This window comes from Micropterus salmoides, unplaced genomic scaffold, assembly GCF_014851395.1.
Source record: "Micropterus salmoides isolate LMB-PRFRI ecotype aquatic unplaced genomic scaffold, ASM1485139v1 Ms_hic_scaffold_4, whole genome shotgun sequence".
NCBI classification, from domain to species: Eukaryota; Metazoa; Chordata; class Actinopteri; order Centrarchiformes; family Centrarchidae; genus Micropterus; species Micropterus salmoides.
The window spans coordinates 25,586,048-25,604,760 of record NW_024043372.1 but is presented as its reverse complement, the minus strand read 5'-3'; the positions used below and the strand labels follow the sequence as shown (position 1 = coordinate 25,604,760).

General features: G+C 44.2%; 1 protein-coding gene across 3 annotated transcripts in view; it reads right to left on the bottom strand.

The window, feature by feature from the left end:
* Positions 1-18,713, bottom strand: part of foxp4 (forkhead box P4) — a 93,938-nt gene that overhangs the window by 54,954 nt on the left and 20,271 nt on the right. For all 3 annotated transcript variants that reach the window (XM_038695655.1, XM_038695657.1, XM_038695656.1), the window contains exon 2: positions 5,350-5,529. In XM_038695655.1, the coding sequence (XP_038551583.1) occupies positions 5,350-5,520 (171 nt within the window). In that variant the 5' untranslated portion in view covers positions 5,521-5,529. The remainder of the gene's footprint in view (positions 1-5,349; positions 5,530-18,713) is intronic.

Below are 18,713 nucleotides of genomic sequence, written 5' to 3'. Positions count from 1 at the left end.
GTAGCATCATGTGATAGTCTTCCTCAATCAATCAAAACAGATTCATATAAAGAGACATCAAAAACACAAGAAAAAAAGGGAAGTAAAAGTCAAACACAACATATAAATGGAGCTGCAAGTGCTTTTTAGACTCCTAGAGGAAGTTTCCGTTGTATAGGTCTCTTTGTATTGCCGTGCTAACGGCAGTGGGTGTTCTGTGATGCTAGGCAACCCAACTTGCCCCTCCTCTGTCTCAGCATGACCTCTGGTGACCTGTGAACTATGCTGACCTCAGACATAAAGAGGCAGGCCTGGCCCAGACCGAGGGAAAGATTTTAGGAGGTGACAGCACTCAGAGAGAGGCCTGGGACTGATTTACTGGCCCGCACACACGACAAACGGACACATGCACACACACGGGTTATGCAAGCACACAGACGTACAAAAAAATGACAGACACAGACACACATGGGATACAACCTGTCATGCAGATGCGCACAACGCAAGCATTATGTAATTAATTTAAATCCCCCTTCGCTGACAAACTAGAAAATGGCTCTGAAAATGTCTGTTTTCCTCACCTCCTCCTCCATTTCTCTAGCCACCCCTTCACCTCTGTCTCCTCTGCACTCCTGACCTGAAAGTGAACTCTAGTCGAGAGCTGGAGGTCAAACAGGACATAACTGTCCCAGTGACCAATCATCTCCCCATAATTTAGCAAAGCCTAGCAACCAGAGCTGTAGAATCACATATTTGTCAAAACCTCCCCACCTCCATCCATACAGGCCGTAATTACTGAGTCTAGCTAATCTAACAGGAAGCCATACATTACACGAATCATCCAGCATCTCTCACCGTCTGCTAACATACTCATAGTCTCATACATCTATCCGCAAAGCACTGCCGGCATCAAACCCAAATGCACACTCTTGCACATGCGCTTTCACACAGAGTCGCTATCTTTCATCAGTGTTTGTGTATATCTGAGATCTGTATCGGTTCCCCCTGATCTCCAGTCATCACTGTGGCTCCTTAATTACACCCTTCATTAACTCACATCAGCTCTGTGCATGTGTGTAACGGCCTGAGTGTGTGTATGAGAGAGGGAGAGAAACAAAGATTGTCAGTATGTGTGTGTGCATTTGAGAGAGAGAAAAAAGAGGGAAGCACTGAGGAAAAAATAGATTATGACAAATGGGAGCAGGGATCGAAGCTCCAAACCAATTTCTAAAACTGCCTTTTTCTCAACCAATGTTGCTTTAAAACCCTTGGAGAAGGAGGGAGACCACGCAACAATCTGCCTCTCACTTTTTATTTGCAGAGTGAGTTAAGGGCAGGAGAGAAAGCAAGACAGAGAGAAAGAGGGAAACCCCTCTCTGGCTGGTTGAGAGCCACTCCTAAGAGGAAATGGCACCTTTTTGCCACCACATCTCTCTCTTTCCTGTCCCTCCTACTTTCCCCTCTCCTCTCTTCCCGTCATTACCAGCCACGACTACTGTAGCTGATGAAACACCAGAAACCATTAACTGATGCAGAGGGAAAAGGATGAGAGATATACGGGAGAGAGGGGAAGTGACGGTGCTCAAAGTGCGGACCCACATCTGCAAAAAAAAAAAGGTGGGGGGTGAGAGACGTAAAGAAAAGGGAAGAACTGAAGACACCTGGTTCTCGTCAGAGCAACCTCCACTCAGCCACACACACACACACACACACACACACACCACACACACACACACACACACACACACACACACACACACACTTTGAGATTTGTTAGGATTTATCCTGCTTACATTTCTCCTCTGCTATGCATCATTTCATGTCTACACCCGTGCCCGGCACCTCAACAAAGTGCCATACACTCTCTGCTGCACTCTCACTTTTCCACCTCTCCTGCCTCTCGCCCTGTAACTCCGCTCTTTGTTTTCCTTTCCTCTCCTCCCTCCCTCCTCTCTTCCCCTTGATGATGGGGCAGAACTGGTCTTCGCCCCCTCTTCCCCTTTCTTCCCTCTTTCTTCCCTCTCTCCTGCTCAGTTCTTTCTGGGGAGGCAGACAGGCCACATTCCACAGGGAGGCCCAGGCGCCCTTTTCTGACACGTCTCAGCGTTACACCCTCCCTTATCCCTCTATTCCTCTTCTCCAGCCCACCAATGCCCCCCACCCCACCACAATGTGCTGCCTCTTTGCTCCTCCTTTTACCTAAATTCCTAAAATCTCCCCAATCCCTCCTTTCCGCTCACCCACTTCCCCATCTATCTATCTATCTATCTATCTATCTATCTATCTATCTATCTATCTATCTATCTATCTATCTATGCCAAAGAAAATTAGTCAGAGAAAGATGGCGACACCGTGGGAGAGACAGAAGACAGAGAGAGGCCAGTGGAGGAGTTTGACGGCTGGAGATATCTGTGATTTCTCTCAGGTTCCCAAGGGGCCCAAGGAAAAGATGGCTTTGTATTCTGACAACACCACGCTGTCAGGAGTTCGTTGTGTGTGTCTTTTCTGCTCCAGTGCGCACTGGCATGGTGTTTAAGCACCAACACTAGTCTGGCACTACACCTTCAGGTGAGAGACTCAAGCGTGGAAGAGAAAGGAACAAGAGGAGGAGGAGGAGGAGGTATATCCAAGACTTTCAGGTTAAAGCATGAGAGCAGGTTCTTATACAATACAGTCAGGTAACCAGTGTCAGTATAGAGGCTGTCTGTATCAGACTATATTGATTTTATGAGCGGTGGGCACAAGCTAAAAATACAGCCTTTATGGCCACCCAGAACTAATACACCAAAGCTCAAATAAATCAAGTCTTGTGATGGAACAAGGGACAAAAAAGGCAAAGATCTTATGGACAGAGAACATATTTGCAGGTTTCAAAGAAGGAGATGTATGATGTCCAGGGCATTTTAAAATTTAACTGACATGTATGTTTAGACTAATTTTAAACAAAAACTAAACAAAAGTGGTCTTTCTTTCATTTGAACTTAAGTAATGCAAGTGAAACTACAAATGGTCAGTATGAAAAAGAGGACACAAATTTTTAGGGGACAATTTGTGTTACAAGTTACAAACCCTGTTCTGCAGGGACACACAATATATATATATATTATATAACACCTCTAACCTCACAAAAGTGTATATATTTTAATACTTTTTAAAGGCCTTGAATTCACAATAAATAAATGTAGATTGTGTTTTTTTTATTTAAATGGTGTGAACAGAGAAGAAAAGATTGAAAAAAAGAATGAGATGAATGAAGAAAAATATCTGGTTTTGATATCAGTGCAGCCACTCAGCAGTGCTCACTGGCACAGAACACCCATCTTATCCAGGGGGTGAGGGAGGGTGAGGAGGAGGTGTTATTCTTATAGAGAGTCATCTATATTTTATTACAACATAGTATGTATAGTCAGTGCAGAGGAAATATATCAAGAATCAATCATATACTTTATCATATGCTCACTTACCATTCCACTGTACAGTAAAACAGCCATAGTGGCAGAAAGCAAACAAGTATCCATAGGACAGGAGGGACACACCTCCTGACAACTGAAACCGTTTCAATCTGTGCAAATTTAGCTTAACAGAAAGCTCTAAATAGAAATCTAAATTGCTACAAAAATGTAACATTTTTTGCGAGGTGAGGGTTGGTATCTGGAGGAAAGGTTGTGCTTGTCTTTCATGGTCCGCGGCGAATAGAAAGAAAAAGAAGTACAGTGAAAGAGAAAGGAAGAGAAAGCGATGGAAAGAGAGAGGGAGGTATGTTTATGGTTGGTAACCCGCTCAAGAGAGGAAATACCAGCGTGCTCACACACACACACACACACACACACAAACACACACACACACACAGGTGCAAAAACATAGAGAGCGGAGACACGTCCGAGAGAATAAAGACCTGCTTTGTGTGAGCTACAGGTTTGGTGTTTATGTGTGTGCATTCGTGCACGGCTGTGAGTGTGTGTCCTCGGATGAAGGTTGCTGAGGAAGCAGGGTGAGGATGCAGTCAGAGGAAGGAGGAGGGAGAGCAGGACAGGAGTGAAGGGCCTTTAGTGTTCTTCATTCACCTAAGGCTCCATCATTATAATTAGGGGGAATAATTTTAGCAGCATGTAGGAAACCCTGATTTTTCCCTCCCCCCTGGGTTTCCTCAACCAAAAACTCAGCTGGTGTCGGAGAGCCCAGAACCCACACTGACCTTCTGAGATGGACGGACACAACATAACACACACATGCAAACATCCACACACACAGAACAAGAGAGAGGCAGCTATAAATATTGACATGCTTATACATAATTAGGAGAATTTCTTCTCTCGTAATCTCTTCATCAACTGCAGCAAATGCCACATCAGCGACTGAAAAATATGAATCAGTGAGTTTCCATCATAAGATGACAACACTCAGCGGACATTCTTGTGCAGTTATGGACAAATGACTAATCTAGAGACCTCTGGATGAAAAAACATTTGAAAATGCTCTGTGTGAGTGTGAGTGTGTGTGTGTGTGTGTGTGTGTGTGTGTGTGTGTGTAATATGTGTGAAGGCTCGGGCCCTTAAGAGAGCAATCAGAAAAGAGCTATGTGGATTTCTGGGGGTATGAGAAATAAAAATGTAGAATTTCATCCAAGAAGTTCCGGGAAGGTTCAATTTCACACAGTGGCCTGTGTGTGTGTGTGTGCATATAGAGGGATGAGTGTGTGTATGGAGTGGGGACTGACGCACAGGAAGCAAGATAAATAGCATAAGTGGAGACGCTACACGCTGACGTGTCAAACACACACAAACACCACTTCATGGATCAGTGAAAAAATAGAACAGGCTCTCTCACGCACGCTCCTTCAGAGTCGGAGTCGTACATCGAGTGTGTGTTTGCATGCCATTGTGAGAATGTTTGACCATATGTCTGACCCGCAACAGGACAAAATGGCTTCTCTCACCTAGGCAGGGCTTAAATAGCAGGTATGTCTTCCAATTTTTTCCTCAGCCTGCAATGTGTAATAATATATCAGTGGGAACCTTGTGTGTATGAATTATGATGGTGAACTTTGTCCTAATGGAATTAGTTGGCACATTATGAACAATAGATAATTAAAGCACCGGCAAACCAACCTGTCAGAGCTTTTCACCGTTCGCATATGCAAAGCTGACAATTACCAAACTCTAGGCCGACTACGTGTTGTTACATCTGTGCATTATATAACGTCCTGGTCTGTACGTGCTGTTCTAGACAATGTACCGTACACAGAGTTGCGCAAGTTGGAGTTGTTGCAAAACAAGTCTCATGAGCACATATACACAGGTAGATGTGTAAACATAGTGTCAACCACATACACAGGCCTAAAGACATGTACACACACACACACGCACACACCTGTTGCTGTTGCAGGTGCAGTAAGTCGACTGGGCTGATCTCTCCGTTGGTGTCTCCGTTAGACCCGCCCTCTCTTCCTCCCCCACCATCTGATTGGCTGCTGAGGCTGCTGACTCCGTTCTGGTTGGACGGTGTCGTTCGAATGGTCTCAGAGGCTGATTCCACCATCATCACTGGCACCTGACAGGCAGGGGGGGGGGGGTGGAAGGGCAAGACAACACACAGATTGAACAAAAGTGGCTGGGGCAGTTTGAGCTGAAAGCCTGTTTCCATCTGAGCGAACAAACAAGGCAGGAAACTAAAATAAACACATGCAGAGATAGAGAAGTGAATTGTGTGTGTTTTATGTGCATGTGCCTGTGTGCACGTGTACTTTGCGAAAAAGGGCTTTTGGTCATGAACCACCCACACACAAACATGCCCAAGTGGCCACAAAGCAACACCTGAAGCAGACACTTTTTTGTCTTCATGTAAATGTGCGTCTAGGAGCGTACGCATGGATTAGGATCAGACGTGCAGCAAATCTGAACTGACAAGGCTGTTAATACTCGGCTATATAGTTAAATAACACAGACGTTTCTCAAATAATCAGAGGTGGCATGTGTGCGCTGTGTGAGAGCCATGAGCAGGTTGGATCTTTGAGAAAGATCTGTTTGATGCACCTTCATAGGGCCTCTCTAATTAGAGCGTGTTCCTTCCACAAAACCCGACAAAACGAACCGTTCCTAGATGTGTTGTTGTTTTTGAGAAACAACGCCTCGCAAACACACAGGCGCATTTGCCATCGTTAGGAGCCTGAGCGTGGGAGAGAGGAGACACGGAGTCACACACAAGGCAGCTAATACAAAACAAAACAAACCTTCACACAAGCACGCAGGCTGTGAACTCCTAATGACGAGCTCAATCTCGTCTTTCTGCCTCATCCAGTTTTAGAAATTAACACACACACAGGCGCGTAGTTTTTAAGGGGAAAGTTCTAATGGTTTTATTTCAGCAACCGAGAGTGGGTACACAAAACGCCATCGAGGCATTGTACCCGTTGTCTGTGTGTGACTGTGTGTGTCTGTGTGTGTGCACGTTTTTCAGAGGCATACTACAACCCATGCCTTCTGGGGAAACAATAAAAGGCATTTCATGAGAGAATCTAACTTTTCTTTTCCTCTGAGGCAATAGCAGGTGATCCTCTGTGTGTGTGTGTGTGTGAATATTTTTTTCTCTGAGACTCTGACAGCAGGTGAGGGTGTGAGAGAGCGCTGGTGGCTCTGTTAATGGAATGCTGCCAGATGCTCGCCGAGGGACAGGGACCTGAGCATGTTTGTGTGTGTGGGATACAAGTGTGTGCAGGTGCACGGGCTGGTGAGTGTGCTAGTTAAAGGGTCAGTTCATCCCCCAACATGTATTCTCTCATGAGTGGTGCCTTGCCATGTATAGTAGATAGTTAGGTTTTATTTTTGCCAAGGTTTGAAGTTACCTGCTACTGAATTTTCTGCTGTTGCCTCAATACAATGGAGATAAATCCAATTTTGTTTGTGACATTTTAATAGCCATGTTTTTTCCCTTCCCAAAAAATCCCCCTGGTTACTCCTCAGCAGGTCTTTGGATTGTCCAGTGTTACTGAGTTTTCCAAATGGAATTTTTCAAAGCCTTGAGTAGTACAAACAAAATTTTATTCACTATCATTGTACTGGGATGAGAAGAAGTTTCAGAGGCATACTTCTCAAGGCCTCAGCACATAAAATAGAAAATCTGTATAGCCCGATACCACTGAGGGCAAAGGAGAAAAGCTTTTTTGAGAAGGAAAGTTGACAGGTGTGGAACTCGTGAGGAGATTGTTTTTGTCCAATGTCTTTTTTTATTTGTGTAAACCTTTAAAGCTACAGTTCAGGACTTCTCTCTAACAAGCAGAACCACAAATCACACTGCGGTATTTCTCCTCCCCACTTACTCTTTTCTGTCTTCCTCCAGGCACCCATCCGCCTGTAAAGTTAAGACTGAGAAGGAGAGCGTTATTGTGACATTTAAAGCTAGCCACTTAATCTCCAACCTCATTTCTCATCCCAACACTTCCTCCCTTCTTCATTTCATCCATCCTTCCATCTCCTCCCGCCTTCGTCCAGACCCCTGCTAGGTCAAATTGCTCCCTGAGGTAATATTATGAAGCAAGGCATAGTGCAGAGTGATCAACAGATCCCGCCTCACAGTCCACTGACTTTGCACTGCAGTAGAAACTCCTCACATCATCACACGTCTCACTAAGCATGAATCACTGGCCAGCTATCTAGCCCACACTATACTGCACTGTGCTGTAATGTACTGTAAACCCATCTGCTTCTTACTCTTCCTCATTGACCTTATTAGCAATGAGGGGAAGAGAGATAAAGACAGACAGAGAGATAGAGCTCGCAGGTGGACAAGGACCTAATGGGAAAGTGGGGAGTGTAAAGACGGGAGCGCATGCCCTCTCTTTCACTCACACACACACACACACAGGCAGTGTGGTATGCTCGTCTAAAGGGTGTGTACTCTGTCATATCCTGTAATGGGTGTATATAAGCTGGTGTAATGGAGGTCGGGAAAAAGGCATGGGCATAAATCTACCCTGAAGTCTCTGATTAGGGCTATGATACACACACACATTGCTTTAAGTTTAAGTGTTTCTGGCAGCAAAGAAGAGCTGCCCGTGCAGAGGCCTGCCTCAACCCGCTACTCACTCTTTCTGTGTGTCTCATTCTCACTCTCTCTACATGCTCAGACCCCCTCCACCTGAACCTCTGACCTGAGAGTGTGTTGGGAGAGACATTCCCACTACCCCGAGGGGACCGAGCGAGGGAGGGAGGAGCGCACATCAGACGAGATAAAGAATGTGTTTGGAGGAGAGGGAAATAAAAGGCCTCCTTTGCCTTTTAATTGGGATGGAGAAGAGAAGAAGGGAAATGGGACTCAACATGTTTCTGATGACTCTGGTGTATACGTGTGTGTGTGTGTTTGGGCTGACACCTACCTTTGTACTGTAATGGATTAGTTCACAGCAAATTCTAGGTGCATGTGTTTATGTGTGTGTGTGTGTGTGTCTGGTGTGATTGATGAGCGGAGAGGAGCTGGGATGAGTCCTGTTTCGACACGTAGCTTGTTCAGATGTTCCCAAAATTTTTTTGCACTAATAATAATCAGAAATCAACTCTCCCTCCATTCCTTCCCACTTCTCTGGGTGTGTGGAGTTCAAACAAGCCGAGCCAAATGCCCAGTGAGCTGGCTCACAACGGCTGACTCTCAGGCTTTGTTGGAGGGATTGGCTCTGTCAGATTCCTCCTGGTCACAGCTCGTCAGAAGCGTAAAGCCGGACCATTTTCACTTTCTGCAAATGTGTGTGTGTGTGTGTTTGTGTGTGAGAGAGGGAGTTGTGTACAGTGTGTTTTTATGTGTGCATCTGTGTTTACAGCAGCTTAGTGAGATAATAAGTCTTTATCATGTTATGCCTCATGTGGGAATATTTCCAGCAGTCCCAGAACGCCTGTTCTGTTTCCTACGCCTTGCATCAGCTCGCAGGAACGCTGCTTATTAGGCAAAGAACTGAGGGAATAAGGGTGGGAGGGAGAGTACAGGCAGGAAGGAGAAGGAGGAAGGGGGTAAGGAAAGAAAATTGTCTGTACCAGTATCTACACTCCATCATCTATCTACTTTCATCTGACTCTTGAATTATCTGTCTTTCTCCTACTCTCTGCATGCTGTCTTTCTCCCTCTGGTTATGCCTGGTAACTAGTGGCAGGTTCAACCCTGGAAAACATTAAAGTTTTCACCCTGAAATAGAATGCACACAGGTTATTTCTATGATCTCTGATAGTTCAATCAATATTTGTGAGCAAGAGAAACAGTCTTCCCGGAAACAGAAATCTGAGGAATTGGAGCGCTAACCTGTTTTGTAATCAGCAAACCGAATTCGGAAGAGCCTCTGTTCACAATGAGTGGCTCTGTGTCCCAAAGGAGCTTTATTTCATTATAATTGACAGTCACAAACTAAAAAACACACATGAAAAAAATTAGCCGGGTTGCTGTTATTGCGGCCACAAAATGTCCTATTTATTGTCAGTGGAGCAGCTCCAGGGTTTGCCTTTTAAAAGCATCACAAAGAGTCGAAGCTGTTTTATTTCCATGATTCTGACAGGGACATGAACGATGACATACACAAGCAGATCATAATTTAGTAAACACGTACACACCCATATTCTCACACTCTCGCCCTGCAAGCTGGCAAAGACTCCGCCACTAAATGAACCGTGACACTGGCCCCGAGGGAATCTTCTTTAACCCCAAACCCCAGAACAAACCCAACTAGCAGGTCTGGGCTCTTATGTCTCCATTAATCACACCTTAGGTTCCCATATAAGAAATGTAGCTAGAGACACTGAGCAAAATGAAAAGCAATATAGGAAAACCAATTGTCTGGTACAGTGAGGCACTTAGTGGCATTGTGTGTACATATGAACGAAGAAATAAGTAAGATGTGTTGTAGTACTAATGTTTCAATAGGGGTACTGCAGCAATATCGACTTTTGTCAGTAGGGAAATAGGTGTACAATCATAGTTTCAGCCCCGCACCTTCTATATTTCCTGCTACTAAAGCACCTTCCCCTTTATCATTACATGCAAGCAGACATTTAAATATTTAACTAACGAGGCTTCACTGTATTCATTTTAAGACCAGCATCACCCTTAATGCAGTTAAATCAATAACTGGCAGGTCATGAATTTCATAATGAAGAATTTGCACTGTTGTATCACTGCAATTCAGACACTGCATATTTCTTCCTAAGTGAGACTCACATTTTTACTAGCTCTGTTTAAAGACTTGAGAGAGCAACACTCAGTCAGTGTATTCTTAAGAAAAATTATGCATTACATATAATCTCAAACATTTAAAGTTTGGCATGTGTTACACATACATGTATTTAAAAAACTGGTTGATCAAGGGTTAAAACACACAAATATACTGTAAATATACAGCAAGTACACAGTAAGTAAGTATAGCTAAAAACTATAGCCCCACTTGGTAAATCTATATGTTTCAAATGTCCTCTGCAGTCCTCTACTCTGCTGAATGACAGAAGGGGGAAGGAGAGGAAGAGGGATAGGAGTGATATCTGCGTGGCATTTCTGAGCTGACTTGTATTAGCTTGAATAAAAGAGAATGAGGTCAGAGGAAAGCTGAAGAAATAACAAATTCTTTTTCCATCACTTCCCTTTCCAAGTTTGGTTGTTTCCTCAGCAGCTGGCTGTTGCTACATGCTAGCCAGATATGCAGCAGGATACCAGACCAGAGCAGCCAGGCCGTCTTCCACACAGAGCTAAAGCTAGCAGCTAACAGCACTCCTCCAGGCTACTCTGGCTGCCAGCCAGCGCTAACAGGTTGGCTAACAGCAATGGGCTAATGCTAGATGTCTGTGGCTGCCCTGGCCCTGCTCCAGTGCTAACAGGTGAACTCCATTATCCCACAGACAGATAGTCAGTCAGATGTGGGCCAATATCTACTACCGGCTGGCTGGCTTCAAAGAGTATCATCAACCCAGAGAGAGAGAAGCTAGCCGTACTGGCCTATAGTCTGACCTCCAGTGTGCTGCACAGCTGGCTAATGAAGGAGCCAGTGCTGTTGTTGGGGAGTGGAGAAGAAGAAGAGAGGGGCTCAGAGTGCAGATGATAAGAAAATCCCCAGCTATATAAACATGGGGAATTCTTCTATACATCTGCAGGACTGTCTGCCATATGGTGATCAGTTTGTCTGAGTATCTACGTGAGTGTCCGTGTGCATGTAGCCTTAGCAAGAGCATGCGTGCTTTTCTGTGTACTATCTGTACAGTATGTAACCTGCCATATATGCTCTTTCCCCCTCCTTCCTCAGGCGTGTATGTGTGTGTGCTCGTTCACGTGTGAATTGTGTGTCTGCTTGCTCGCCTGCAGTTCTCTAAAGACAAAGTCCCTGTTTACAGAGCCCATAAAGATTAGCCTCCCTCGGTCAGGTGGGTTCTGGAGCCATAGGTAAACACACAGCACATTCCGCACCGATGAGATCGCTCCGTATGTGTGTATGACCGGGGCAAACATACACTCCTGCCTTCACCTCGACCCTTCCTTTAGAGTGCAGTAAGTGATTTACCAGTTTGCAGACTGCTGTCTGTTCGTAATACTGAAGACAGACACAAAGATACACACACACACGCACACGCACACCGCACACACAAATATTTGTAGAAGGAGCGGACTTCATGCACACCTCATTTATCTGAGCCTAAAATCACGGGTTGTACATTCCAAAAGAGGTAAAGCTTGTGTGTGTGCATGTGCGCGTTCCCGTGTGCCAGTTGGAAATCATCCTGTGATCATGAGGATGAAAAATCCTAGCTTTCCCCTTCATCTCTCACCTCTGTCCTGAGAGGTAATGGAGGCTGAGGTCAGGTTATGACAGTCCACATGGCTAATACCCAGATTGTATTTAACATGGTGGAACAGAGGTGAAGAGGGGAGGTGGAGGAATGGAGGGCAAGACGGAGAGGAGCTCGGAAAAAAGGCAACGTGCCTTTATTTGGATCTGAAACCAGCTAGAGCACCGCAGAGCAATTAGCAGCTCTGTCCTACGAGACTCTTTATTAGAATGACCTTCACTGTGAGGGGGAGGGAGGGAGGAGGGGGAGACAGAGAGAGAGAGAGAGAGAGAGAGAGAGAAAGGGAAAAGAAGACATTTTTTGCTAGAGGCAGATGAAAAGGTGTCAGTAGGGAAATGGACACATGACATGAAGGTGAAATAGATGAGTAAATTGAGACTTAAGTACATTGAGATTTAATTTTCCTATTTGCGACAGATGTGTCACGCAGAGGGTGTGTGGTGAATTTGATCTGTTTGACCCTTGGTCCACCATGTACCAAAAACCATGCTGACCTGGGTGACAAGAATAATTGCATAAATGCACACACGCAAACACAATCTCAGCCTTCAGTTTGAATGAGTGTGTCGAGCCTAATCGAATGAGTGTGTGTATCTCTGTGCAGGTGCGCTCAGTCCTATTAACCACATGGGACAAAATGGACTATCCTTCAATTCGTATTAAGAGAAGCTACCATTCTAACTGGAAATTGCTCCATTTGTGACACTGATATCCTCCACCTTCACCAATTAAATTACTAACTTCCTAACTTTAATTACAAGGGACAATTTATATTTTTACTGCGTGAAAAGACAAAATTGTGTAAGAAATAGAAAGAGGAAGTATGTTTTCTGAAGAGGTAAATTTGTTGTAGATGCCTTTAGGTGAGACATAAATTCATTTATAATCAAAATTTGCATTACAAGGAAGATAAAGTGAATAGATTTAATATTACCTGAAACTGAGCAACAGCAACTTACAATAATAAAGAGTTACAATGGATTTAGAAAATTGTGGTGTAAAAAATATAAATAAATAAATATCAAAGTGGACATGATATAATTTTATACATCGGCTTTCAAGTCAGGCACTTTGCATTTCCTAGTTAATTAATAGATTGGATCAGAGCGAGTTTAATCAAATATAATTGAATAAGTCCACAGTAAAAACAGGCCAGACTTTAAAGGAGACATGCGGAGAAAATGATAGCATGTCCACTTTTCAAATTAATTGAATTTTAGTACTTTTGAACTTGGTCCAAGCTGTTACAGAGGTAATTAATTCACATCCTATCCAAAAGTGCTAAAACAAGATGATATCCCTGAGCATTCAGTATGGTTGTGCGCGCGCACACACACACACACACACACACACACACACACACACATATTTTTTTCTTTCAAAATAATAAAAAGTCAACACTGTTGCACACCAATGACTGTCCATAATGTATTCCATGTAATTGTTAGTTTTCTGTTCTTCTTGCTCTTTTCTCCTTACTTTTGTCTTACAGGCCACAACTAAAATATTAATAATTTCTAAGGCGGTTCTCATTGTATTAAAAAATGTCTCCTTTATAATTTATCAGAGAAAGAAAAATCTTTGTTATAGTGACAAGCATGCTAATTAATAGAAGTAGAAGGAACACTGAGAGAAGTCATACTAATTTGGAACATGCTAATATTAATAGAATAATTTATGGCACAGTATAAATAAATTAATAGAGCATTTCGTTTGAAAACGGGATGCCTTCAATTCAATTTAATGTCTGCCTCTTGGACAAGGACATTAATAACAGTGCTCTATCACCAGAAGAGAAAAGGAAGAGACAAACTAAACATGCGCTGTTCACTTTTAAAACGCATCAATATTTCAGTCAGCTAATGAAAATTGGATGAGCAACACTTGTATTTCCTGCCTCGTTATTTTCATTTGCTGTTTAAGGACTTTTTGACTGGTAAATTTGTGCAGAATCTGCGAATGGCGGAGCATTTCTGTTTTTCCCCCCTCTTTAAATGAGATGCCTCTTACTCTTCCCATTGGCTTCATGTAAACTAACAGCTGTATGCCAGGCAGTGGGTGAGCGAGGCAGCGAAAGAGATGGAGAGAGAGAGAGTAACAAAGACAGAGAGTGAGAGAGAGAGAGAGAGAGAGAGAGAGAAGTGGACTGGGTCATTACCATCCTTATTACTCCTCATTAAAATACACCCATCACAAAGACGTTCTGCAGTGTGTGTGTGTGTGTGTGTGTGTGCCTGCACGCATATATGCATGTGACCGAGTAAGTGCACGTGGTGCATGTTTCTGGTGTTCCTGATGTGCACATGCGCGTCCTTATGCAAAAGTGACAAAAAAAGAACAATATAATTGGAGAAATGTACGCAGTAATAATAGGTATTCAGAAAATGATAATTCATATTAAACAGGGTGCACAAAGTCAGCCTCATTTGCATGTTTTAGATTATATGCATTTCAAAAGTAATTTCCGCAGGGCATATGAATGACATTAATTCCCGGGCGGGTTCTGCTATAGACCTCAAACTATCAAACACTCAAACATTTAACAGATGAAAAAAAGAGGGAGCTGGGGCCTTGGCAAGGGGAGATTTCAAGGTTAAAGTATTTGAATGGGAATTTTTAAACTTCTGTCTTGGTTTGTTTAAAGTTGCTCCACAGCTAGACTAAGAGTTCCATTAATTTGGAGATTCAGTGAACCACAGATGGGGTTTTTTTCTCACTCAGCTGTACGTGTGCAAATGTGTGTGTGTGCGTGTGTGTGTGTGTGTGTGTGTGTGTGTTTTCCTGTACCAGTCCGAGAAAGACACCTCTCCTCTTAATCCACCACCATTTCCTCAGCAATAAGCCTAAATTGGTCTGACTCACTTTGTGAGTCATGTGCCTGTGTCACTCCAGAGCCAAACCAGCACGATCCAACAGGGAGAAAGAGAAGACAGCGCTCCGATAGCCCACATTAACTGACCCTAACTGATAGAGGGAAAAGAAAAAGGGATGAAAGGGATGAGAAAAGGCATGTGGCGAGCGAGGGGACAATGGGAAGAAAGAGAGGGAGACAGAGGGTTCCCTCTCCTCGTCTGCTCATGCCGAGAGGAAGACCCTGGGGCAGGAAACAGGCTGGGCGAATGTGCGATTCCAGTGGAAAACTCTGGATGCCATGGACAGCATTCTTCTCTTATTAGGGAATCTGGTCTGCAGCCACATTAGAGCGCCTGACTCATTACTGCATATGTGTGTATCTATCAGACATACACACACCGCACACTCAAGATGTTCCCCACCTGTTATTCTCGCTACGTTCTGGCCAACGCACAAAGTCAGTGCTCCAGAAGACGGGGGAAATAGTGAGACGAAAGTGTACAGGAAGGGAAAAAAACAAAAGCGCTCGGCATGTCTGTGTCTTGTTTGTGGTTTTTCTTCGTCTGTAAACAGAACTGCTGCTGTGAGTGCGTTAGCATGTCATTATCTCATTAAGAATTGATGGCTTCCGTACAGAGGGTTCAACCTGTTTTGTTTGTGAGCGTTCAGCGACTGATGTTGTACAAACACAACCGCCACAAAACACACATATCCTACAGTGCGGCTGAAACACACAGACGCAAGGAGATGGTGGCAAAACTCTTGTTGCTTCAACACACACACACACACACACATCCCTTTCAGTGTGTGTTAATCTAAAAACACAGATTGAAGAAAATACATTGATGGACAAAAGTGGCACTTTCTCCCTCTTCATCCCCCCCTTCTCTTGTCACTGTGTCCCCTGGCCACCTTTTTTGTTGCTGATGTTTAAGCACTCTCGATGATGTGAAGCATTTTGTGTAAGCAGACTTCAGAGAGTGAACGGGGGTAGTGAGGAGGGTGGGAGCATATCTAGGGGCAATAAAAGTGGGCTAATTGGGGCCTGGGAAACATGTTTGTTTTCTCGCTTGTTCTTTTTTCCCCACCCCTTCTTCATTTTTTTCTCTCCAAGCCAGTCACAGCAGATCTGTTCATCTGAGAAGGATGAGCAGAGAAAGCAAATAGGATTAGATTCTGCGAGACACAAATCGTTGCACACACATGCACGTACAGAAGTGCAACTGCGCTCACGTAGACACGTACAGACTTAACATGCCATATGGTGGCTGTGGGGTGTGTGTATTGAACAAGATCTGTCTGTCCAACCAAATGACCAACAGGGTGCAGGGCTCTCCATTGGTCCACTCACGCCTTATCAATACACTGCTGTTTGGCCTATTCAGCAGCAAAGAGCTTTCCTCTGGCTGCAGCTCAACACTGGATCAATGTTATGAGCAATGCAGACAAACTGCTGCTAAACAGACTGGCCCCTGCCTTGAAGGCCCGCCACTGTACCGGCTCCCTCAGGGTTGGATCGTTCGCCTAATGGAGGTCTCCGCTGGGGCCCCTAACCACCAAACAGGCCCCCAAGGATTCAACCTCCTTCGCTCCTCAATCTCTCTCTGTCACCCCCCTATCTGTGCATTTGTGTGTGATCATCAACATCCATACTAATATAAAGTGTGTGTGTTTCAACTGCTCACTGTAAAAGTCCAGCTTGACTGTTTCACGTAATGAAAAAGGGAGAAAAAAATCCCCTTTTTCTCCCCCTCCCCCTGAACGTTGCTGGGATCCCTCACCACATGACTCCTGAGTAGTCACTCTCTTCGGCCCTGCGTTTGTCTGCTTTAATAACTGAAAATAGCACAAGAATGAAAAAAGAGCAATGGAAAGAACCTGCATATTTGTCATTTCCGATTGTTTACCTTTTTCACGGCAAATTGATTTTTACATCTCCTGTTACTGGAAGCTCTCTGGGCTCGACTGCCAGGCCTGTCTGGCTCTGGTCTCAGCTGCCAAGCCCGTCTCTGGGCTTTATGACCTGGCTCAGGGGAGGACTTTTAAGGCTTTCAACTCACAAGTCATTTCAATGATACAATACTGCTTTTGTCCTAACCACCTTTGTTGTTTTCTTTCTCTCCCTGCCGCCCCACAGTCTCTCTCTTTCTTTTCTTCTCTTTTCATCTCTCATTCCCAAATCCTTTTTCATTGGCTGTGAGTGTGAGTAGCAAAGACGCTAGCCTTCTTCTTGTCCATACCTGTTGGTTTACAGAAAAGGTGGACTTGTTGCTTCATGACAGGTTGACCATGAAACAGGACATAGCACACTTACACACACACTAAAACCCTCCAGCTGACATATAAGGCTTGCTGTGGGGCGAGCCTGGTTGAAGCAAGCTAAAGTTTCACTGTGGTGGCTGGGCGGTGCGCTGTGGTTCGGATCTTCCTGGGATCTGGTAGAACTGAGGTTTGCCTGCAGGGACCTCCAGTGAGCCAGGCAGCAGGCCTGAGCTAAGCTGAGGCCAGAGCCAGGAATAGTCCTCAGCGCAGAGGACAGGCCTAATGGTGTGTTTGTAAGGGCGAACCCAAACAAACAACCTGCAGTTTGAATTGAAGGACTGAGTGAGGCTATGGCCAGCTGCTGTCGAACGGTAGAAACACACACAAACACATGGTGTGTATGTACACAGAGAAGCAATGGCTGAAATAGACTTAATAGACAAAAAGAAGTGCACCATGTATCTCCAGACTAAAGTCATGGCATTGGCCTCAGCACCGCGCACATGTCTGGACTTCTGCCTTGCACACAGCCGCTGTGTGTGTTTTGTGTGCATGTGCGCATACTCATACTAACTGAGGTTCCACGATTTCTCTCCATATTCACACTAATGAGAGAAAACGGCCAGAAAACCTCTTCTGTAATTACTCCCCAAGGATCAAGGTTTCAGCATGGCCGGGGTGCATAAACAAATACACACTCACACACACCCACACACATATAAAGTGTGGTGACACATCTGAAACAGCTTGAGGCTGACATTTAAATGTGTTCACCTGTTGAAAAGAGTGTGTATGGAAGCATGTGAAAGCAATGTTAATAATACTGGTAATAATTTTATTATGGAAGGTAAAGATATCTGCTAATTAGAACTCTGCTAATAAGTAATTGTGTGTGTTGTGTGTGTGTGTGTGTACATGTAGTAAAGAGCATTTCATAAACAAACATTAACACCATTCACCTTACAATTAGACCCTTCTCAACTTCACCTACACAGAGTGGTTGAACTCAGTCAAATCTCTTGTAATGACAAATCTAAATGGAGCTTTGCCATAAAAACGCTAGTCTTGCTTTATATGAGCTTGTGTGCTAGTGTGCCCATGAGTGTGTGTGTGTGTGTGTGTGTGTGTGTCCGAGCGAGAGAAGAGGAGGAGACTGAGAGAGAGATAATGGGGAATACATAAGGTCAATTTTTTTATGAAATTGCTGTCTTTGTCATACTGCATCAGTTCTGACTTTTCTGCTTTTAATAGCACCTTTAATTCAGCCAATGTTAGCCTGCAGCAGCTTTTAACAACTACAATAATCTTATTCAGCACACACACTCTCTCTCTCTCTCTCTCTCTCTCTCTCTCTCTCTCTCTCTCTCTCTCTCTCACGCACACACACACACACACACACACACACACACACACACACACACACACACACACACACTATATTTGAAAAACCTGCTCACACTCAGACAAAGAAGCAGAGATATACGACAAAATCAGGCAATAATTTTTTTCTGTCAAGAGAGTGAATAGTTGCGAAAGGCGTGCACATGCACACACACACGCCTGCTCACTCCCTGCCCAGTGTTTGTGGTGGCGGAGCACAGCTGGTAACATCTGGATGTATTTTAGAAGTGTTTACATTTCCAAAATGCTGAAAAACTACACAGAAAGACAGAGACAGAATTCTGAAAAACACTGCAGGTGCCAGAAGCGTAATAAAGAAAGGAGCAAGTCCCAAAAGAAGATTGTTTAAAATCTATCACAGTGGAGTTACTTCACTTACACACACGCACATGCTCATAACCGTTGGCCAATTGC